The sequence below is a fragment of the Propithecus coquereli genome, unplaced genomic scaffold (genome assembly GCF_000956105.1).
Source record: "Propithecus coquereli isolate 6110/MARCELLA unplaced genomic scaffold, Pcoq_1.0 Scaffold10, whole genome shotgun sequence".
NCBI classification, from domain to species: domain Eukaryota; kingdom Metazoa; phylum Chordata; class Mammalia; order Primates; family Indriidae; genus Propithecus; species Propithecus coquereli.
Genome location: NW_012133858.1, coordinates 3,170,283 through 3,194,497, shown reverse-complemented (window position 1 = coordinate 3,194,497; position 24,215 = coordinate 3,170,283). Strand labels below are relative to the sequence as shown.

The following is a 24,215-nucleotide window of genomic DNA, read 5'->3' as shown; positions in this document are numbered from 1 at the left end:
TATTAACATGAAAAACTTACATCTTCTCTTTTCATCTTTCTATTGAGAGATCTCTTAGATTTCTTTCATTTCCATTTCAACTACCCTTGTCTGAATTTTTACCATAGTACTCCCAAATTATTGCTATAGTGTCCTAAGTGGTCTCATCTTTTTTCTTCCTCATAGTCCACATCAATTCATGCTGCATATGCCTGTGAAAGTTATTTTTCTCAAACTCCAATTTTCTGTCATTTTTCAAGCTCAAGAACTAACAATGTCCCTCACCCTTTGTATTCCTCGACTGCTAATAGGACCTTTCTGTTCTGAAATAGATTTCCTTGCTGTCTCTCATATCCAGATTATACCTTAAAGAGGACAGACATTAGCTTGTGGGGAACAAAGTAGAGTACAATAGGAGAAAATGTTATTTTTCAGAGTGCCTAAAACCATTTCATTAAAATAAGCAACATATTTTGGAGTTTATGATTTAAATATATGAACCCTTAGGGGTGATTCTTCTAATACAGAACACTCAGGAGACAAATGTTTAGGTATAGAGAACTAATATCTCTTCAGTAAAAAGTCTTAACACCTTCAATTATGAATATTGATTTATTTGTAGATCTGTTGAGTACACGTTGTGGTATTTGTTCCTTACGCATAGCATAGTGTTTCTTGAAATCTTTAACTGTTTTTTCAGGCTTGAACATGACAAGCAGCTTTGGGAGTCCAAGGCCCAGACAGAGGTTCAGCTTCAACAGAAGATCTGTGATACTCTACAGGGGGAAAACAAAGAACTTTTGTCCCAGCTAGAAGAGACTCGACACCTATACCACAACTCTCAGAATGAATTAGCTAGGCTGGAATCAGAACTTAAGATTCTCAGAGACCAGTCAGCTGATTTAAATAACTCTTTAGAAAAATGTAAGGAACATAAAGAAAATTTGGAAGGGATAATAAAGCAGCGAGAGGCCGATATTCAAAACTGTAAGTTCAGTTATGAACAACTAGAAACTGATCTTCAGGCCTCCAGGGAGCTGACCAGTAGGCTGCATGAAGAAATAAATAAGAAAGAGCAGAAGATTATAAGCCTGCTTTCTGGCAAGGAAGAGGCAATCCAAGTAGCTATTGCTGAACTGCATCAGCAGCATGATAAAGAAATTAAAGAACTGGAAAACCTGCTGTCTCAGGAGGAAGAGGAGAATATTGTCTTAGAAGAGGAGAACAAAAAAGCTGTTCACAAAACCAATCAGCTTATGGAAACACTGAAAACTATCAAAAAGGAAAACATTCAGCAAAAGGCTCAGTTGGATTCCTTTGTTAAATCCATGTCTTCTCTCCAGAATGATCGTGACCGCATAGTAGGTGACTATCAACAGCTGGAAGAGCGACATCTCTGTGTAATCTTGGAAAAAGACCAACTCATCCAAGAGGCTGCTGCTGAGAATAATAAGCTTAAGGAAGAAATTCGAGGCTTGAGAAGTCATATGGATGATCTTAATTCTGAGAATGCCAAGCTAGAGGCAGAACTGATCCAATATAGAGAAGACCTGAACCAAGTGATATCCATAAAGGACTGTCAGCAAAAGCAACTTCTTGAAGCTCAACTTCAACAAAATAAGGAGCTGAAAGATGAATATGCTAAATTAGAAGAAAAGTTGAAGGAATCTGAGGAAGCAAAGGAGAATCTGCAGAGGTCCTCTAATGCCCTACAAGAGGAGAAACAAGGTTTATCTAAAGAAATTGAGAGTTTGAATGTATCTGTATCCCAACTAAAGAGACAACTGACAGCCTTGCAAGAAGAAGGTACTTTAGGAATGTATCATGCTCAATTAAAAGTAAAAGAAGAAGAGGTACAGAGATTAAGTACTATGCTTTCCTCCTCTCAGAAGAGGATTACAGAACTGGAAGAGGAATTGATTTATGTCCAAAAGGATGCTGCTAAGAAGGTAGGTGAAATTGAAGACAAACTGAAAAAAGAATTAAAGCATCTTCATCATGATGCAGGGATAATGCGCAATGAAACTGAAACAGCAGAAGAGAGGGTGGCAGAGCTAGCAAGAGATCTGGTAGAAATGGAACAGAAATTACTCATGGTCACCAAAGAAAATAAAGATCTCAAAGCACAAATTCAGTCTTTTGGAAGGTCTATGAGTTCCTTGCAAAATAGTAGAGATTATGCCAATGAGGAACTTGATGATCTGAAAAGGAAATATGATGCCAGTCTGAAGGAGCTGGCGCAGCTGAAAGAACAAAAAGGCCTCCTAAACAGAGAGCAAGATGTTCTTTCTAAAGCTACTTTTCCAGTGAACTCCACTGAGGAGAATAGCTTTTCTCACCTTGAAAAACTTAACCAACAGCTCCTATCCAAAGATGAGCAACTGCTTCACTTGTCCTCACAGCTAGAAGATTCTTACAACCAAGTGCAGTCCTTTTCCAAGGCTATGGCCAGTCTACAGAATGAGAGAGATCACATGTGGAATGAGCTGGAGAAATTCCGAAAGACAGAGGAAGGAAAGCAGAGGTCTGCAGCCCAGCCTGCCACCAGCCCAGCCGAAGTACAGAGTTTAAAAAAAGCTATGTCTTCACTCCAAAATGACAGAGACCGACTAGTGAGTATCTAGCTCTTTTGGATCTGTGTTTGACAGTTTTTGAACCTTTCTTTAAGTTGATTTTTATTTCCATAGAAAAGGATAAACACATTCCTAAATTATCTGGACACTGACGGGCAGTACTATACATCACACAGGTTCTGTTTGGTCTTAGAGAAACACAGAAACATCATGTAAATTGCTTTAAATCTGCCAATTCCATTATAAAAAAAAAATCAAATTTTCTTGGTGCAAAACTGTCCATTGGTTATAAAAGGACTAAAAGCTGTTTTGTATATATACACACACACATAAATGTTTCCAGAATTTGTCACAGTTTCATTGAAAGAAAGTATAGATATCACTTAGTGCCTTCTTACAGTGATAGTTTAGCAATATATCATCTGGTAGAATTTTGGGCAGGGAGGACTCAGCTCATAACTCAACCCTAAGTTGTCAAAAAAAAAAAAAGTTAAATGTAAATAAATAAGTTTAAATGACTGTTTAGTAAAATTTTACTTGTAAGCTGAGCTATTTGCCCACTTCCTTTTAATACCCAGCTTTTTTCAATGGAAGAGAATCCTAAGGCGGATTTCTAATGCTAAAATGTTATTCTTTTAGTAGGGGCCAGGAGTTTAATCCAGGTCTTTTTTTCTGAAAACTTCCAGGTCATTAAGATTCAGAGGCAAAACTGGAACAACATGAACCAAGCCAGGTTGTCAGGGGATTCTGCTTTGTGACATTATTGTCTTTACTTCCATAGCAGTCTCTTAACTCTGTCAAGGCCGTGTACTTGTAGGAAAATAGTCCAAATAGAAAATAAATTGAGATTCAAAAGACTAGTTAAAATGTTACCCATGTCCAATATGTGAAAATTCTAGTTTCTTAGCCCTAGTGAAAAGATCATTTCCCCTAACTGTAGAGCCAATTTTTCCTTTTCTTTGTAGGTAATATGTTCATTCCTATTTCATTCAATATCCAATATTTATAGACAGTCTTTTCCCTTTTATAATTTGAACAAAGTCCCCCTTTTCAGCTATGGTTTTGATATCAACACAATATATGCATATTTGCTTATGTTTTTAAAACAATTTGAGTTCAGCTAAATTTGACCTGAGAATTTGGCCTGTTGTCAGTCCTTTCAGAATGCAAATGCCAAAAGTTCTCTTTATCAGGACACTATCTGTCTCAAAGATGTAATTTATACCATGCTGGTATTGATTATCTTCCAAGTTAAAATCTTTTTTTCTGGTGCCATTAGGATTCTGAGTAAACTAACTTGGTTTCATTCAGTGAATTGCTTTACTGTTCTTATCCATTGTAAACACTAGGTACTAAATTTTGTCTCTCAACCACAGTCCACATTTTTTTCTGCTAGATATTTACAAGTCAAGCCAGCTTTTTTATTTCCATGTGGTTTTTTTTTTTTTTTTTTGAGACATGGTCTCACTCTTTCACCCAGTCTAGAGTGCAGTGGTGTCATCATAGCTCACTGCAACTGCAAGCTCCTGGACTCAAGCAATCCTCCTGCCTGCTGAGTAGCTTGGAACTACAGGCTACACACCACCATGTCAGGCTAATTTTTTATTTTTTGTAGAGAGGAGGTTTTGCTCTGGCTCAGGCTGGTCTCGAACTCCTGGCCTCGAGCAGTCCTCCCACCTCAGCCTCCCGAGGTGCTAGGCTTACAGGTCTGTGAGCCACCGTGCCCAGCGTTTTTATTTCCATGTTTCTGTAATTCATAGTAATTAATATTCTTCTGTCCCCTAAGGATCATAACTGTCTATTTTATTTAACCATGAAGGCCTGTCACTCCTTTATTCACGATGTGCATCAAATATCTTTCATTTCCATCTTCAACATCCTAGATTAAACTCTTACACTTTACCCTTAAGCTCTTAGAATAATGCTGCTTCCAGTTTATCAACTCTCTAGTATATTGTTTATACCATTGCTGAATAAACCTTTCTCGAACTCTACTTTCTTATTACTGCGCTACTCAAAAACCTTTAAAAGTTGTACTACCTCTAAAATAGGATTCAAACTCCTTAGACTGACATTTAAGACCCTATAATTTGTGCTTAACTTTCAAGCCCTTTTACTGCTCCCTCCTTATACCCTTCATTCCAGCCAACCTGATCTACTCAGTATGCAATAATCATATCTGGTACTTCCTTCTTACCCATGTTATTATCATTCTTAGCCAAAATGTCCTCCCAATTGCTTTCTTTTTAGGGATAAATATTTCTTACTACTTAAAGGTCATTTCAGAACTCAAATCCTCTGGTTACATTTCATGATTGCTAAATTGTCTTTTGCCTTTGTGCTTCCCTAGTACTTTTATCATTTCTCCCATATTGCCTTGTTGTGTGTGTATATGTGTATGTATATGTATGTGTGTTTAATTTCTATATGCTATTTTTTATTTCCCCAATTAGATTATAAACTCCTGGTAAGTAAGTATCATGTCTTATACTTGCTTGTGTATCCTGGGATATTCAGCGTAGAGTTAACTATGCGGATGACAAACCTCTAGGGTTGCCTGTATTTGTTTTTCTCTAGTCACCTCATTCTAAAAATGACTTGAGGTAGCATATAAAGATATAAACAGTTTTTCAAGATAAGATACAATAAAAGGGACTGAAAAGGAAGACAAAATAAGGATAGGACAAAAAAAAGATTAAACCAGGAGTAAAGTTGGTGTCTCAAGGAGAAATCACAGTATCCTGTAGTTTGTTAAAGAGGGCCCACTCATTTGCTCTGAGCTTTCTGTCAGCCATCAGAAAGAGGGAATCACAACCATGTGCATGGATTGGAGTGTCCGTATTTTAGGAGAAAAGAAGAAAGAAAAATCACCTGCTCAAAGCAAGAATAGGTATTTTTTTAAGTATTGAGGCATATAAGAAATTTCTTCTGTGTTCCCATAAAGAGAACACTATGTATTCGTGAAACAGACATTACTTCTTTACAGTAAACATTATAATGTGTTGTATAGAGTTTTTATTTAGGTGATCCTCATTGTCAGCGCATAGGTAAAGAACTATGTCCAATTCACTAAAACTACCAATACAAGGAGCTGAAATGCAGTCCCAGTCACACAGCTTTCTGATGATCTGTTCTTTTCCAAGGATGACACTTAGAGTATCTAGACTACAGAGGAGTGAGTGGATTGCATAAGGAACTCATTTTTACTTTAGATCACAACAAAAATATGTTTCAGTTCTTGGTTAAAAAAATAAAATTATATGGCACATATTAGTCACTAAATTCTACATTGTTTGGTGGGAAAAGCTAAGAATAGCACTATCCAACCTTATTTATTCTTCTGCTGAGGCAATTTACTTTCAACCCTTTTAGCTTATTCTTTTGGTATTTCCTCAGTATCTAAATATCATGCTTACCTTGCATTTTGGCTTTTAATTTGCTGCATTGACTGTTGACTTTCTTTATGCTGACAGGGTTTAGCTCTCTTTATTCCCTCTGCTTTCACAGCATGTACGCATATTTTCAATATACAACCCCTCCCCATTCTCCTGATGGAATTTAATTTTAACTTTGGTTAAGTCAATTCAGTGCTTACATTTTTATGACTACAAATTCTGTTAGAGCTGAGATGTATTACTTTTAATTTCCTCAACATCATTTTGTTTTTCCTAGAGTTGATAATTGTGTTTTCGTTGTTGTTACTTAGTTTTCTTTGTGTTTATCAATGTAATTTCACCCTAGATTTACTGCCATTTGTCCACATCTCCTCCCAAGATGTTTAATTTGTATAAGTTTCATTTTCATGAAGAAAATTCTCCTAAAGTCCCTGACTTGCTCCTATATGAACCAGTTGCCCTGTACTACAAGATACTGTTTTCATCCTGGAATATTTCCCTTCACCTTTCTCCTATATTAGATATTCTGTTTCTTGTGTTCTATGTCTTCTTCTTCTTGGTTTTGTGCCATTGTTCTGATGGAATAAATCATTCAGTAGCTCCCTACAAAAAGATAGATAGGAGGTAAATTTATTAAAAATGTCTTTTCATCTCTTATACCTGATTAATAGTTTGGCTGGGTATAGAATTCTAGGCTGAAAATAATTTCCATTCAAAACTGTGAAGACATTGGTCTCTTGCTTACTTTGTAGTTCACAAGTCTAAAGCTATTCTGATTCCTGATCCCTTGTATGTAATCTGTTTTCTCCCTTTCCTTTCCCTTCCCCCTCCTTTCCTCCCTCCCTCTCTCCCTTCCTCTCTCAGTTCTGAAATTTTATGATCATTTGATTTTGTGTGGATCTATTTTCCTTCATTATGCTGACTAGTCCTTTGAATCTAAGAAATTGTACTCATCAATTTTTGGAAATTCTGTTGAATTATTTTTTTATCATTTTTCCCCTATCATTTTTCTTTCGCTGTGTTTCTGAAAATCCTGTTATTTAGATGTAGGACGTTCTGGATTTGTTTCTCTAATTTTCTTACTGTTTCTATTCTTTTTGCTATACTTTGGGAATATTTTCTTCTTTTCATCTTCTGACCCCAAAATTGAGATTTTCCTTTGTGCCATCATATTCTTAATTTCTAAGGAATTATTTTTTTCCTTGTCTCATAGGTAGACTTTCTTAACTTCTTTCTCCAAGGATAGTGGTAGTAGTTTTGTTTTTTGAAGTTTTTTTGTACTGAGTTTTTCTTTATAATTTTTTATTTCTGCTACAAGCTTTCTGATTGGTGATATTCACTCTTAAATCTTTGAGTACATTACATTTTTTCCTCTACTAATCTTTTCCAAATTACCTTCGTCCAGTAGGTTTTCATCCCTTCCTTAATGTTAGCCGTTCTTTAGGTGAAAGTTAATTCTTGGTTTACTCTTCCTGTTTAAGGGGAGGGTATAAAAAACTTGGTGGGTGGAACTTACCAACTGAATTTCATTGCATGGTGATCTTATTGAGTTTATTGTTGGTGGTCCTCATGTTGGTATCTTTAGTTCCTCTTGGGCCGGTCAGGTTTTTGAGAGAAGTCTCATTTCCTGTGTGGAAGATAAAAAGCCTTTTACTAGCATTCTGTAAGTTGAGTAGAGGAGAGTCTTCAGGCATTCAGAAAACATATATTCACTTGATCACCCTTGTTTTGGAACAGTACCCTAACTTGTGACTGTAACTGGTGTTCCACAGTCCAGAGACACTTCTCCAGAGAATAAAACTAGTTTTCTGTTGGAGTAACAAAAAATGTGGTGCTGAGGAGGGAAACTATGGATGAAATTGTTTCTTAAGCAACTTTCATCTGTTCCTCCTTATCTCAGCTACCACCTCCCTCCCACCCCCATCACCATCTTTTCCAGAGATACCTGCTGCTGTTAATTCCTGAGCCTTTTGAAGATTCTGCAGAGTAAGTTCTGTTGGTTCTTGGCTTTCCTTACTGCCAGCTTAAGATCAGCTTTCTCAGATCTGTTAAGCCAGTTACCACTTATTCATCTGCTTTTCAGCTTCCAAAATTAATTTATTGCTGCTGACTCCTGTGATGTTTTTCCTATTCTTGTGTTTTGTGCTTAAAAAATGCCTTTATTGTAGCTTTAATGCTGTTTCAGAGTGAGTGAAAAGGTGTGTGATCAAAGTCCCCATCTTCGCCCAGATGTCCTGACATATTTCTTACTATTAAGCTTTTAATGAAATTTAGATAGGCAGTTTTGCTAATTAAAGGTCAGTTTGTCATCATCATCACTAACTTTATATGTGAAGGGCATTAATTTTCTCATTTACTTTCATTTCTTATGAAAAAGGTACTGTAATTATCCTTACTTGATAGGTGAGGGAAATTAAGACTTAGAGGGTGCGAGGGACATGCGTAGGGTCACACATCCAAGAAGTAGTAGGATATCTAACTGCAGAGCCTAAGTGCTCTTAACCATGGGGTAGCACTGCCTTCTTTATAATCAACATGAACTAAGCTGGAGTTAAGATTGATATCCATGTAAGAAAGTTTAGAAGCCTAACCAGGGCACATGATTAAATGGAAAGCCAGCCTATCTTTATACTTCTTGTTCTAGGATGTCACCACCCACAATAAAGCTGTAGGTCCATTAAGTCTGTCCTGTATCAGAGATGTAGCCCTATAATCAAATTAGGACCTCAGAGGCAAGGGGAAGAAGAAGAAGTTGCAGGAATGATCAGGTCCTGCAGCCTTGATGGCAGCTCCGTGGGTGATTTCCACCATTCTGGCTGTATATATTTCACCATTTTGGAGATTCATGCTGCAGTGATATGCCAATAGACTGTTAGGTGCTGGTTGTATGTTGTGGTGTCTGACTTACTTGTAGGGAGCTGCTGATGACTTAAAGCTGGGTGAATGAGATGTGATGAATCACCCTTTTATTCTCCCTTTTGTTAAAGCTGAAGGAATTGAAGAATCTACAGCAGCAATACTTACAGATTAATCAAGAAGTCACTGAGTTACGTCCACTGAAGACTCAACTTCAGGACTATCAAGATAAGACAAAAACATTTCAGATTATGCAAGAAGAGCTCAGAAAGGAAAATCTCTCCTGGCAGCATGAGCTACATCAGCTCAGGTATGATAATTCCCCCTTTTCAACCGTTTTCTTTTCATTTTACTTTGAAATAATTGTAGGTTTATAGAAAATTGTAAAAATAGTGCAGAGAGCTTCTATGTACCCTTCCCCCAGTTTCCTCCAGTGGTAACATCTTGCATAACTGTAGTGTATTATCAAAACCAGGAAATTGACATTGGTACAATTCACAGACTGTATTCAGATTTCACCAGTTTTACATGCACTCATTTGAGTATTTGTGTTCTTAGTTCTATGCAGTTTTGTCACAGTGTAGATTCATGTAAGCACCACCACAACCAAAATACAGAGCTGTTCCGTCACGACAGATATTTCCCTTGTGCTACTACTTTATAGTCACATTCCACCATCCCCTCCCCTCCTCGCATCTCTAATGTCTGCAACCACTAATCTGTTCTCCATTCCTATAATTTTGTCATTTTGAGAATTTTTTATAAATAGAATCATGTAGTACGTAATCTTTAGAAATTGGCTTTGTTCATGCAATACAATACCCTAAAGTCCATCAGCATTGTTGTGTGTATCAATAGTTCATTCCTTTTATTATAAATACTATTCCTTAGTATGAATGTGCCACTTTAACCATTCACCCATTGAAGGACATGCATGTTGTTTTTAATTTTTTAGCTATTATAAATAAAGCTACTGTGAACATTTCAATACAGATTTTTATGTGGGCATAAGTTTTCATTTCTCTGGGATAATTGCAAATGCTAGGTAATGTGGTAAATGTGTCGTGTTTTTTTTTTTTTTTAAGAAACTACAAAACTGTTTTCCATAATGGCTGAATATCTTTTTATATGTTTATTCAACTTTCATATGTCCTCTTCGATGAAATATCTATCCATATATTTTATCCATTTTCTAATTGGGTTAATTTTTTACTGTTAAATTTTACTGTTACATATTGTAGGTATGAGTTCTTTGTCAGGTTTGTGGTTTATAAGGATTTTCTCCCAGTTTGCAGCCTATCTTTTCATCTCCCACAACAAGGTCCTTTTAATTTTGATGAAATCCAATTTATTGATTATTTTCTCTTTATCATTCAGATTAAGTATTTTCTATTGTTCTATCTTCAATTTCTCTGATTCTTTCCTTTATCACCTCCATTTTGCTATAGAGCCCTTTGAGTTGCTTTTTATTTTGAATATTGTATTTTTCAGTTCTAAAATTTCCATTCAGTTCTTCTTTATTATTTTCTATTTCTTTGCTGGAATTTCTATACTTTTTCCAGTGTGTTAGTAATTGCTCATTGAAGCACTTCTGTGATGGCTGTTGTAAAATCCTTGTCATATAATTACAACATCTGTGTCACCTCAGTGTTGTAACCTGTTGATTTCCTTTTCTTAATCAAGTTGTGATTTTCCTGGTTCTTGGTATGATGAATGATTTTCAGTTAATCTTATTTAAATCTTCTGCTTTAGCAGGCTTCTACTGACACCACAAGAACAGGGGAAGGGAGATATTACCATTTTACCACCAGATAAGGGGTGAAGTCCAGGAACCCCATTCAGCCTCTGTTGATCCCCCTAGAAGGAAAGGGAGTCCTGATACTACCAGGGGGAAATGGAAATCCAGACTTCCCACATGGCCTCTATTGATGGGGTGGGGCCATTTTACCTCACTGCGATCCCAGGGAGTAGATAGTTTATTACTATTTTATTGATGAGGCCCAGAGAGATTAAGTAACTTTTATTCAGGGTCTCACACCTAGTTTGTGATAGAGCCAGCATCCGAGCCTGGGTCCTTCACACTCTGCAGTTGCATTCTCGTAACTGAGATGTTATACTGCATCAGGGCACTGCTATTCTAAAGAGTTAGAGTGGTTTCCCATGGCCCACGTGATCTGACCTCATTCCTCCCCATCCTGACGTCTCACCACATCCACTCTACACACTGTCTCCTACAACAATTCTAAAATTCACTATATGCATTCATACTTGTGCCTCTTGCTCAGTTTGTTCCCTGGAATGCTTTTCTCATTATAGAATATGGACTCATTGTTTGGTTCCAGACCAACCACCAGCTTTTCTATGAAATCTTTTCAGTTCTGCCAATTGGAATTCTTTTTTTAGTTCTGCATCATCATCTTGCTGCACAGTTCTATTTATAATATAAATTTCACTCTGTTAATGTATTTTCTTTACTACATCTCTAACAGTCCACAACACTGTTTTGAATATGGAATTATTTACCTTTATCTCATAAGTATATTTTTACCTGTGATTATGTCATGTTTTTTCTAGGATGGAGAAGAGTTCTTGGGAAATGCACGAGAGGAGAATGAAGGAGCAGTACCTTATGGCTCTCTCAGAGAAAGATCAGCAGCTCAGTCATCTGCAGAATCTTATGAGGGAAATGAGGTCTTCATCCTCTCAGACTCAGCCCCTCAAAGTGCAGTACCAAAGGCAGGTGAGTAATTTCAATGCTGATTGCTACTCAGAGGTAACCACTACCCAGAAAGTATCAGCTTCCTACAAATTATTAATAAGTACCCATCTGTCACTAGTAGGCAAGCCATTATGACTTCCTGTGGGGTGGACAGGGTTTCTAGAGGGAAGGGAGTAAGCATGAGCAATCATAGGAGAAAATTTCATCAATGTTTGTGTCCTGGCAGGCATCCCCAGAGACAGCAGCTTCCCTAGATGGGTCGCAAAACCTAGTTCATGAGACAGAACTTCTTAGGACCCAGCTCAATGACAGCTTAAAGGAAATTCACCAGAAGGAATTAAGAATTCAGCAACTAAACAGCAAGGTAAGTGTTTCCTGCCACACTGGAATTCAGCTGCTTTTTTCCATGACTGAAAGCAAGTAGGCAAGTAGAAGCTGAGTCAGCATAGGCTCCCAGCTGTAGCATATCGTAGCGTGGGGAAGTTTTACCTTTCTCAAAAGCTGGGCTGCTTGTTCCAAAGCACTGGACACAGGGCCATTTCCTGTGCCTTGCCCTTGAAGAGTCCTTGGGAATGATTTGGAGAAATCCATACAGTAAGAATAAAGAAGCCAACTACTTAAGGAAGCTTTCTTCTCCCATCTGTGTCACTTGTTAGTAATGTTGAGGTTACTCCTCACCCTACCCTCTTATGAATCACTACCCTCCTGTTTTTCTCTGACTATTCAAAGTATTCTCCAGTGACCCCTCCCCTAGATCTGCCCTCTTCCGAGGAACCCAGCTAGGTAAGCTATGACAGCACTAGAAGAGATTTAAGAGATCGGTCAGAATTTGGTGTTCAGAGATTTGCTTTGAGGAGAGATATGAATCCCCTCAAATTGTATGCAGAATGGTGTATATGTGTGTGTGTGTGTTTCTCATCACAAGAACTCATCAGTTCATCAAGGGGTCAGTGATCCAAAAATTGCAAACATCAGTAGGCTATTTTCACAGATGAGGAAAAAGGCCCAGAGGTATTAAGTAACTTGCCTGAAGTGTTAGGAGGAAGTCTGAGATAAATGTGATCATGTGTGTGTAAAAGCACAGTGCCTGCTATATGTAGAAGGTACTTACTAAATATTTAATTCAACTAATTGAGACCAAAGTGTCAGAGGCTAACATTGTTAACTTTGGCAGAGAAATTTTCGTTTTTTAAAGTTTGCAGATCCAAATAAATTGGTAAAATTACAGACCCTTTGTTGGGGGATTTGTCTGGAAGTTTTCAGAGGGACTCCGGAGCAGCTTCCACCCAGTTCCCCTTGCAGCTAGTCAGCTATTTCCAGAAATTCCACCCTTCATAGCTCTGCAGCCCACCTCTTCTTTCCATAAACTAGGTCCCATCTGAGCCCTGTTACATTTACTCTCCAAACATTAGATATACTGTGAATCACTCTGGGCATTTGTCTCTCTAGGACAGTGTTTTAAACTGAAATTCAGAACTATTAGTAGATAATGAAATCATTTTGATGGGTAGCAACTAAAAAAAAGGAAATGTTTTACTGAAGTAAAACATACAGGAAAGTACACAAATCATAAGTACAGCATGGTATATTTTCACAGAGTGAAGACACCTGTATAACCACCACTCAGATCAAAAATCAGAACATACCAGAACCCCAGAAGTGCCTTGTATCTTCTCCTATTGACTACTACCCACTTAGAACTACTTATAAATGGAGCCATATTTTCTCTTTTGTATTACTGCGTTTATTTTGTGAGATTTATACATGTTGCATATAGTGTGATTTTTCCATTCTCATGCTGTATAGTATTGTAGGCATATACCATAATTTCTGTATTCTGTTGAAGGACATTTGGGTTTTTCCAGTTTGAGGCTATTATAAATAGTGCAACCAGTGTTTTTTTTTTTTTTTTTGAGACAGAGTCTCACTCTTTTGCCCGGGCTAGAGTGAGTGCCGTGGCGTCAGCCTAGCTCACAGCAACCTCAAACTCCTGGGCTCAAGCAATCCTTCTGCCTCAGCCTCCCGAATAGCTGGGACTACAGGCATGTGCCACCATGCCCAGCTAATTTTTTCTATATATTTTTAGTTGTCCGATTAATTTCTTTCTATTTTTAGTAGAGACGGGGTCTCGCTCTTGCTCAGGCTGGTCTCGAACTCCTGAGCTCAAACAATCCGCCTGCCTTGGCCTCCCAGAGTGCTAGGATTACAGGTGTGAGCCACCGCGCCCGGCCCTGCAACCAGTGTTTTTACATAGCAAAAGAAAAAAGATAAAAAATATGTATGTAATATGTAATAAAGAGTGTGTCTTATTTTGACAAACTTTAGGGTTTTATTTTGTTTTTTTGAGACAGTGTCTTGCTCTGTTGCCTGGGCTAGAGTACAGTGGCGCCATCATAGCTCACCTCAAATTCCTAGGCTCAAGCGATCTGCCTGAGTAGCTAGGACTATAGGCATGTGCCACCAGGTCCAGCTAATTTTTCTGTTCTTTGCAGAGACAAGGTCTTAGTATGTTCTTCAGGCTAGTCTTGAACTCCTAGCCTCAAGTGATCCTCCTCCCTCAGCCTCCCAAAGAGCTAGGATTATAGGCATGAGCTACTGCACCTGGCCTAGTTTTAATTACATATTAATATATTTATAACTGGATTCTGGGTCATAATCAAAATTATATATTTTTAACAGCTTTATTGAAATGTAATTTCACTTAAAGTGTGAGAAACACTGCCTTAGGTCACTGTCATTCTGAGTGAGCAACTGTTCTTCCTTTAGAGAGCAACTATAAGAAAGGCACCTCTATCCCTAGCACCTCTATCCCTAGCTTCATTCATTTATTAAACAAATAACTATTATTTGTCTTCTGTGAGCCCCTGGCCATATGCTAGGTACTGAGGATACACATCGTCCCTCATGAAGCTACTTAAAGCTCGTGAGCTTTAGTCTCACTCTAAATAGGTCCCAATTAACTAAGAAAATTGCTTCTTGGACCCTAGAATGGGACTGTGGTAGATGGGCTCTCAGCATAGATTGTATTCCTGTCTAAGCCACTGCCCTAATTCTTTCCTCGGATGCTCAGACTTTATATATACATTCGGCCCTCTGTACCCATGGGATCCACATTTGTGATTCAACCAACTGCAGATTGAAAATATTCAGAAAAAAAAAATAATGAAAAGTAATACAGATTTTTTAAAAATATAGTATAACAACTATTTACATAGCATTTACATTTTATTAGGTATTATAAGTAATCCAGGGGTGATTTAACGTATACAAAAGGATGTGCGTAGGTTATATGCAAATACTACACCATTTTGTATCAGGACTTGAGCATCCTCAGATTTTGGTATCCTGTTGAGGGGTTGGGTGGGATTCTAGAACCAATAGTGCACGGATAACATGGGATGACTATATTTCTACCAGCATGGTTGGATGTTTGTATGTAATGTAAGAATGTGCTAGAAACTTAAAAACATAGGAAGGGGTAATGATATAATGTAGTTTAAACTGTTCCCTCCCATTCTGTTTTTACAACTGTATATATGATGAAATATTGTAGCCTGTGAGCTAGAGGAGAGGTTGACAAACTTTTCCTTTAAGGCACAGACAGTAAATATTTTAGGATTGTAGACCATAAAGTCTTTGGTACAACTACTCATCTCTGCAATTGTAGCACAAAAGCGACCAGAGACAATACATAAACGAATAGAATGGCTGTGTTCCAGTAAAACCTTATTTACAATAAAAAGGCAGCAGGCCCTAGATCATGGTTTGCCATCCCTAAACTAGAGGGACCTATGTTTACCATAGAGAGAATAATGCATATATAAAAGGTGGTTTATATGAGGGTGGCTACCTGTAAGTGGTTAGACTTCTCTAGTTAAGAGAGTTTTTGCTTCCAATGAGTTTTACAAGTCTGTCCTTTCAACTGTAGATTGCGTAAGGAAAAGGTGTTAGGATTTTTTCAACACTGAGAAATGTTTTTGTTTTTGGTATGGTTTGGACTCTTCATTGTGGCTTCCTCCTAGGTTAGGAAAGGAACATGTTACTCCTGTCTCAGGACCCAGTAGTTGTCATTGTACCCAGTTACCTCTGTCTTCAAATTAGTATTACTTCCCAAACAATTATATCCTTTTCTTTACGAACTACCTCTAATGCCCCCTCACCCACCAAAACCTCATGACTTTCTTAACTTCCCTTGCTGGATTTTTAAATGGGACACCATCAGGTAGTAGATAGAGCTCTGGACTTGGAATCAAGAACGACATTTGAGTCCTGGTCTGACATCTACTAGCCACATGTCTTAGTCCATTTAGTATTGCTATAATGGAATACCTGAGGCCGGGTAATTTATAAAGAAAAGTGGTTTATATGGCTCATGATTCTGCTGGCTGGAAGATCGGGCTTCTGGTGAAAGCCTTGGTTGGGCTGCTTGCACTCAAGGTGGAAGGTGAAAGACAGCCTGTGTCTGCAGAGATCACACGGCAACAGAGGAAGCAAGGGGGAGAGGGGGTGGTGCCTGGCTCTTTTTAACAAAAAGCTCTCCTGGGAACTACTAGAGTGAGAACTCACTCACACCTCCCCCTCCCTGGGGACAGGGAGGGCATTAATCTATTCATGAGGGATCTGCCCCCATGACATTGGGGATCAAATCTTAACATGAGATTTGGAGGGGACAAATATCCAGACTGTAGCACTACATGACCCTGGAGAAGTTACTCCTCATTTTTTTTATTTGTCATTTGTAAACACGGACAAAAATCCTCTCTCTACCTCTCTCAAATAAGATGATATTTGTGAAAGTGCTTTGTAAGCTGAACATTGCTCTTTAGAATAACAAACAGAAAATAACCTTACATCTGAAGAGCAGTGTTCAACTTACCAAGCACTTTCACAAGTATGTGTGGATTCTCTTGTTCTAATTTTCTGTATGCATCAAATGCCCTTTCCCAGGGTGTCTCTAGAAAACTATTTCTTTTCTCTAAAACATTGGTTCAACTTTTTTACACAAATACTTAAAAAAAATCCTTAAGCAAAGGTCAAACATGCAGCCAGGTACACCAGTTCCCTATCGTACAATGTACGTGGTCCTACAATAGGTACTTTGGAGAGATGTCTCTGTGGTTGTTAATGTATCTGGATGTTAATCATAACTAAAACTTAAAACTTGACAGCCCGCAAGTAAGGAACTAGAATTATAGTTCCAAAGGACTGAATTCAAATCAATGGGTAGAAGCTATAATAGGTAAAAATTTCATTCAATATAAAAAATAATTTTCTGCTTTCTACAGGCTAAAAAATGGCTTCGGATTGCTTTGTCAGGTAGTGAGAATCACTGACCATGTTGAAGGAAAGACTGAATTACTTGTGCAATAGAGGAGAATCCTGCCTTGAATGACTGAAATGTTTCCTACCTGTGATAATCTATGCTCCCAATATAGTTTCTTACATGTACACAGGCATGTTGAGACTTACTCCGTTTCTCCCTCTTACCACATATTATAATTTCTCATTCTACTCTCTTGGTAACTTATAACTAACTGTCTGAGGAATCTGCCAAGTAATGTCATTGTACACATTTTTAAGTGACAGCTCTCTAGCCATATTGAGATCCAGGGATTACAGTCATTTGTTAGTGCCTTACACTTGGACCTACTTAGCAACTGCCTTCCTCCTCTCACATACCTGGGATAGCCCATTCTGCGAGGTTGCTTATGGGTTTCTGCTTCATGGATTTTTAGTTGATATACCAGATACCATAAAACAAAAGTTTCCTGCTACTCCTGCAGAATTGTTTTCCTTTCTTGTTCAAAAAAATTATGTGCTTTCTCACTTTGAAGGAACACACGGCGCCATTGTGGCTGTTGTTGAAATAAAGGTCTTACATAAGAAGATTAGATCTTTAAAACTCAGGACAGTTAGCCTAAGCACTGCTTATAGTGATGGTGCTTATCTTCTCTGTTTCAGTTCTCTCAGCTACTCGAAGAGAAAAACACCCTCTCCGTTCAGCTCTGTGATACTAGTCAGAGTCTTCGTGAGAACCAGCAGCACTACAGTGACCTTTTTAATCACTGTGCAGTGTTGGAGAAGCAGGTTCAAGAGCTGCAGGCAGTGAGTAAGAAGAAGGTGAGGGGCTGGAAGAAGTGTGCTGACAGTGAGTGCGAGTGATGCAGCGTGAAGAGCTACGGAAGAGGCTGATGCAGTTAGGTGGCAGAAAAAGAGAGCGTTAATTGAGATGGGAAAAGGTCTGAGAAAAATTACAGAGTCAAGGGATTAGAAGAAAAAAGATCAGTGGGATGATGGGAGAGAAATCAAAGAGTGGGAAACAGTGATGACAGAGGCTTTTGGAACTCTGAGAAAGTGCTGATTTTGCTTTAAGTAATAAGAAAACGGTAGGAAGAGTTGGACCTGAGAAACAAAATGACAACGCTGTTGACAGCAGTGAGCAGGGCAGTGTTGAAGGTGGAGGAGACTGAGAACTGGTACGGAGATGACTAGGACAGGAAGGAGGAGAAGGGGTTGGGGCGCTGGGGAGCAGGGTAGGATCAGAGTAGCTTCTGGAAAATCCATGAGCATCTACTAGATAGAAGCAGACTTAAACTTTTAAGAGGAGAAATTTAAGAATGAGAATCTGGGAGAAAAATCTAATCAAGGCAAGAGTTTTATATAGGTGATGAACCTTCTGGAGCAGAAGTTTTTTGCTTCTAAATCTGGACTTGAGAGAATTATAAGAGGGGATATTGCTCTCCATGATTTCTCATTCTCTCTGATGTTAAATGAATTCTTATTTTGCTCAAGTACACTTTCTTAAGAGCTTTCTTCACTGAATTACTAAGCTTATGCTTCTTCTAGGGGCCACTAAATACAGATGTTGCTCCGGGAGCTCCCCAGGAAAAGAATGGAGTTCACCGACAGAGTGATCCTGAGGAACTGAGGGAGCCACAGCAAAGGTAGGGAGTGGGACTCTCCCTGGAGCATACTCTGGACAGAAATTGGGTGGTCAGGAGTTCGAGGCTGCAGTAAGCTATGATGATGCCACTGCACTCTAGCCTGGGTGACAGAGCATGACCCTGTCTCCTAAGAACAACAACAACAACAAAAAGAATTGAAGAAATGGGGGCGGTAATCTAGATTGAACCGAAGTTCATAGAATGGATTTACTATGTCTTCTTATTGGCATCACAGAAGTGAGGTAGGGATTAAATCGTATACCACTAATGAACACTCCGGTATTAAAATGGAAGATGGTCAGTTCCTAAAATCTCTTAAGATATTTTCTATGGCCTCACTTAATCTCTCCACAGCTATACTTTTAAAATATTCTTTGCATTCTCACAAGCTTCTATAAATTTTTCTGCTTTATAACTTTAGGAAGACTTAGAATCCCTGTCTTAGCAACTGTGTTCTGCATCTAGTGATGCTGTTTGTTTTCCTTTTTTCCTGAAGCTTTTCTGAAGCCCAGCAGCAGCTGTGCAACACTAAACAGGAAGTGAATGAATTAAGGAAGCTGCTGGAAGAAGAACGAGACCAAAGAGTGGCTGCTGAGAATGCCCTCTCTGCGGCTGAGGAGCAGATCAGGCGGTAAAGACTGAAGGAGAGAACCTCTGTTCACTTCTCATCCTTTCATGTACATTTTGGGGGCCAGACTTAGGATTAAGATACTTTCCTCATCTTAAGAAGTGCACTGCAGTGAGTTTAGGGTCCTGTGGTCACCCAAGAGAACACTGTACTTGTGCAGTCTTGGAGGGCCAGTACTTTCCAAAACAATGATATCTACCATTGACCGACAGCTTATTTCATATGATATGGAATAAGCTATGAAAGATATCTTATTTCATCTCAACAATAACTATATGAGGTAGGGGTTGGGTTCTTTAAAGGGACAAGTAAATGGCAACCTCATTCCCTATCTGAGATCTGAATCAATTGAAATCTTTCTTTAAAGATGAAAACATATGGAAGATTAAAAGACTATTTTATAAAGCTGATAATTAGCTTTTGATTTGTTGGCAAATGCACTTCCTAACCCTGAACTTCTCCTCCCAGTCCCAGGCAACATTGGGCCAGGGTAGGCTTTCCTTGCAGAAGAACCTGCTCTTGCCAAACTAGAGCATTGGAGTGAGTGAGTGAATTGTGCTTCTGTGGGCAGTTTGCTCCAAGTGTCATTTGGAAGGTTAGAGCTGTACATCCTTAGTTCTTCATTCCCAACTCACCCAAGTCAAGAGACTCACTATGCATGAGAAGGTACAGAGTAGCTACAAGTGTTTTGCTGCTGGAAGTCCCTTTGCAAAGAAAGAAACATTAAAAGCAGGCACTTTTATTATATCTGGGGAGGAATAGCCACCTATGTATATTGTCTCTTTTTCAGAGATTGGCATTTGTGATATTAATGCCTTCTTGCAAAGTTTAGTTGTCAGAGGTGGCGGCCCCAGTGAGCAGGTTTTATTTGAGATACCTTTCTTTCTCTCCAGCATATTTATAATTGTTCAAGGGCCTCAGTATGCAGCTTTGAGGGTGGGCTCTGGGGAACACAGCACAGTCTTGTTCGGTGTCTTGCTGTTTCTGCCAAGCATTTTCGGGCCTGTGCGCCCATGGCTGTTTCTCTTGCTTTGGAATTGTTTAGACCTGTGAAACCTGGCCCGTGGGGAGATTAATTGCCTTCATGTGTGATTAACCTGTCCCAAGCCAACTGAGACTGCAGGTGACTCCCAAGACTGTGGACATTCCACATTAATCCAAGCTTGGCCCCTCCGCAATTCCCTCTTTGGCCCTGATGCAGAATGGAAATTGGAGTAGCTGATTAAATGCTGCCTACCCAGGCCACGTACTGCCATTGTAGTGTTAGAACTTCACATGTGCTCTGTAGTGCACGTGGAACTCAACGCCCTTGCAGTTTAAAAGCAGCCAATACTGTTTGCCTCACCAGTACCTACAGACATCTCATCCTTCCTCAGCCAACAGGATTTGACAGACTGACCTCATAGTAACAGAACTTGCTGTTCCAGATCAAGGCCGCCTCTGAAAAGCTTATCACATTGAGGAACAGACACAGAAGGCGTGCTCTGCAGTGACCCTGGCTCTTAAGAGGCAAACAGGCAGAAAGGAACTAGGCCCTCTTTCTCTTTCCAGACTCGCAGATCAGTTAAGGTGTTCCTTCTCTCCTGGAGAAAAGAGCATGACCCGCAACAAGAGACCAGGAATATTAGGCTAATGGATATCCCTTCATGAGGAGGAAACATGAGTAGAGGAAAGAGTTCCATCCTCCCTGTCCCAATTAAAAGGTGCATCCCTGTAGGCAAATGCTTGGTCACATGTGCTGTGTTACCTGCAGCTCCTTTGTTTCAGTTTGTCAGAAACCATTGAGTAAAGAATGGCAGCCTCTTCATTAAATGGAGAAGTTCCAATATTAAAAAAAATGAGGAGATCAGCAAAAAATGAGGTAGAAAGCAATAGAGGCTGCCAATTCAGTTTAATTCTAAGAACCTCACAAAAATCTTTCTTGGTTGCTTTTGCCTATTAACCTTTTATAAATGAAAAGAAAAAAAATGTAATGAATTTCTCCAACTCAAGTGTGGCATACTGGCAAGAAAGAGCATGAGGCTTAAAGACCAGCCGGGGTATTGAATTCTGGCTCTGCTGCTTACTGGCTGTGCCACATGGGCAAGTCATTTCACTTCTTTAAGCTTTACCGCTTTGACAATAATAACACCAACCTCAAAACCTGAGGATTAAATGTTTGTAAAGCACCTAACCCAGCACCTGAGACATAGCAGGCAGTCAATTCCTGGTAGTTATTATCACTTGTTACTGCTGCTCAAAGAAACCTATCTGCCAGCCTACTCCTTGCACGGGGACAGAGACCGTGGGAACAACTTTTGCTGCAAGTTCCCTGTGCAGCCTCCTATGGCAAGAGTTCGCCTGATCAGCCTGTCATGCTGTGAACCAGTGCCCTGCCTCTTTTCTTTCTCAACACAGGTTGGAGCATGGTGAATGGGACTCTGGCCGGACTCCTATCCTTGGCTCCTGTGGCACTCAGGAGCAGGCACTGTTGATAGATCTTACAAGCAACAGCTGTCGAAGGGTAAGAAGGGAAGAAGGATAAAGAGAGGGTGCTCTACGGACAGACAGGCTGGCTGTGTTGGGGGCGAGGAGCCAAGAAGGACTGTGGAAGTCCAGCTACTGAGCCGCTGATGGGTCTAACACTGGAAGGGTGTGGAAGATTGGGGGAACCTGGTGGAATTTGCCAAGTTGTTATCCCTGAAAGATTTTCCTCTTAGGATATTTCTTTTCTGCAGTGGTTGGATCAGCTTTGCTTAAATGCAAGATAACTGGGGAAAGACAGGGGCATATCCCTGTAGGGCAGAAACTCTGACTATCAGATTTTTCTTTCAGACCCGGAGTGGTGCTGGATGGAAGCGAGTCCTGCGTTCGCTGTGTCATTCCCGGACCCGAGTGCCACTGCTGGCAGCCATCTACTTTCTGATGGTTCATGTCCTACTCATTCTATGTTTCACGGGCCATCTATAAACTTAGTTGTCACTTTTTGGACCACTCCCCTGAGATCTTGGAATTCCCTCACTTCTAACGCCAGAACTGCCAGTTCCAGCGGAACAGTCTTCCCACTTACAGGTCAACTCTCCAACTCTCCACGGAAAGTGCCTGGAAAAGCAGAGGTGGACATGAGGTCAGGCTGGAGCTACAGGGACTGGCCGGTCTGCTTTCCTCTACTGCCCTGGGCCGGAACACTTCGGCTTAATCCAAGAAGCCTCACAGCTGATGTGTTGAGCCCAATATTTGCTCAGATTACAGGGCTCTGATCTTTTGTAGTCCTGTAAAAGGTACTGAAGAGTGTCTTTCAGCCAAGCCAAGAGGATGGTTTCAATAAACCTAATAATCTAAAGTCCAGTATCATTTTAATCAATAACTTTCTTTGCCTTGTTTACCTGTTCTCCTTCTTCCAGGGGAATGGACACATCTCCTCATAGGACATTTGGTTATGTCTCTTGAAGAATAGGGTGGGAGCTGAAAACTCCCCAGGGGTCTCAGCTATTGGATCAGAGGAGAGAACAGCATCTTCTTCCCTGGGTTCAGACGTAATTGGAGTGAGGATTTGTGGGCCTGGACTGTAAGGATAGGCTCCCATTGCCTTTGCCCTTGATCACATGTCTACTAAGCTATTAAGTGGCCCGTGTCTTTCGCTGAAAGGCAGGAAGAACTAGCCACAGACAGGAGGGTTCATATTAGTGTCATTCCTATGTTATCTGGATATGCCTGGAAGGTGGCCCTGAGACAATGCCCCGGGGCCAGCCTGAGCCAGTCCCAGGCGAGGCATTAACTCCCAGCCAGAAGTCTGACTGTTGATGATGACCACACTGCAACTCTTAGCCTCTTGAAGTACTAAGCTACTTGGGTGACAATTATTTCACTTTCTCAGCCCCATAGTCTCTGCCCTCTGTGGTGATGGAAGGAGAATATAGAGAAGACACAATATTTAAATCTAGACCTGAAAAGGACATCCAGGATTGAATTCCATTTGTGCCTATTCCCTGCCTCCCCTCCCCCACCCTTACCGGTTGGTTATTTTCCTATTACATACACGATGTGTTCCGTGCCTGGTCTCACCACCCAAAGAGAGAAGACTGGTGGGCTGACTGATGTGCTCTAAATCTTTGTTCTGTGGTGATTAAATCTTGGTCACAGCATCCCAGGAATTTTCCTGAATAACTGTAAAATAATAAAATTATTTTCCCAATGAAGAGTTGTGGTCAGTGTGTGAATGTGTGCACAGGTGCTTACCTACCTGTGTTTGCATGCTGTGGGGAGGAGGTAGGTAGCGGAAGTGGGGATGGGGTAGCCAGGAACACTTACAGGGGTAGAAACTCTACATCTTCAGGCTTCCTTCTCACTGGCTAACATCAGCGAGGGCTCCATGCATCTTTCTAGCCTAGCCACTAGACCCCAGGGTGATGAGTGTAGTGAGAAAATTGTACGCTAATACCAAACCAAGCAAGCCAGGCATCAGGGCATTAAATTCATGCACGTTCATGCATGGTCCTGGATAAGCTCTTGTCCGGTATATATGAGAAACATTAGGCCCCTACGGATTCCTCTGAGTGGGAATGAGAGAAGGGAAGTTTAGTAGCCTATAGCAGCTTACATAAACATTATATTTTTATATGAAGTTGCTTCTTGAGAAAAGCTAGCTCATTTTCTCAAGGTACAATAAGTGGTTTAATTGAACCAAGCCTATGTGTCTTCAAAGGCCATTCTATTTCTGTGTGCTACACCTCCCTACCTCATCAGGAATGAACTTGGGACATTCGCTAGGGAGAGCTGGGGTTTCTTGGTGTCATCTCCGATTACATTCTATGGTTTCTCTGGAGAACTATGTGATGGTGTGTCACAGTATCTGGTCTAATATCTATTTTGACACTGCATTCGGACTCCAAATGATCTAAAAGACTTTTTTTCCCTTCTACAAACTTATTCTTTCTTAAAATAACTTTGGTGCCATCATGATAAATGTTTAATAGGTCAGGGAGTAGGACTGATAAATAAAACTCCCCCAGGCATAAAATCCTTAGATTTGGAAGTAACCTTAGAGGCTTCCTATTCCTAATACAGAAATGCCCTCCTCTGTATCATGGACCAATGTCATCTAGCCCTGCTTGAACCCCTTGGGGAGCTCACCGCTGTGAG

General features: G+C 39.8%; 1 protein-coding gene across 5 annotated transcripts in view; it reads left to right on the top strand.

The window, feature by feature from the left end:
* Positions 1-22,421, top strand: part of GOLGB1 (golgin B1) — an 87,661-nt gene extending 65,240 nt beyond the window's left edge. For 4 of the 5 annotated variants that reach the window (XM_012641323.1, XM_012641315.1, XM_012641306.1 and 1 more), the window contains 9 exons: positions 680-2,591; positions 8,935-9,113; positions 11,378-11,543; positions 11,749-11,886; positions 17,484-17,642; positions 18,369-18,466; positions 18,963-19,097; positions 21,492-21,597; positions 21,909-22,421. In XM_012641323.1, the coding sequence (XP_012496777.1) occupies positions 680-2,591; positions 8,935-9,113; positions 11,378-11,543; positions 11,749-11,886; positions 17,484-17,642; positions 18,369-18,466; positions 18,963-19,097; positions 21,492-21,597; positions 21,909-22,043 (3,028 nt within the window). In that variant the 3' untranslated portion in view covers positions 22,044-22,421. The remainder of the gene's footprint in view (positions 1-679; positions 2,592-8,934; positions 9,114-11,377; positions 11,544-11,748; positions 11,887-17,483; positions 17,643-18,368; positions 18,467-18,962; positions 19,098-21,491; positions 21,598-21,908) is intronic. The other variant, XM_012641331.1, reaches the window with a different exon arrangement.
* Positions 22,422-24,215: the final 1,794 nt, after the last annotated feature.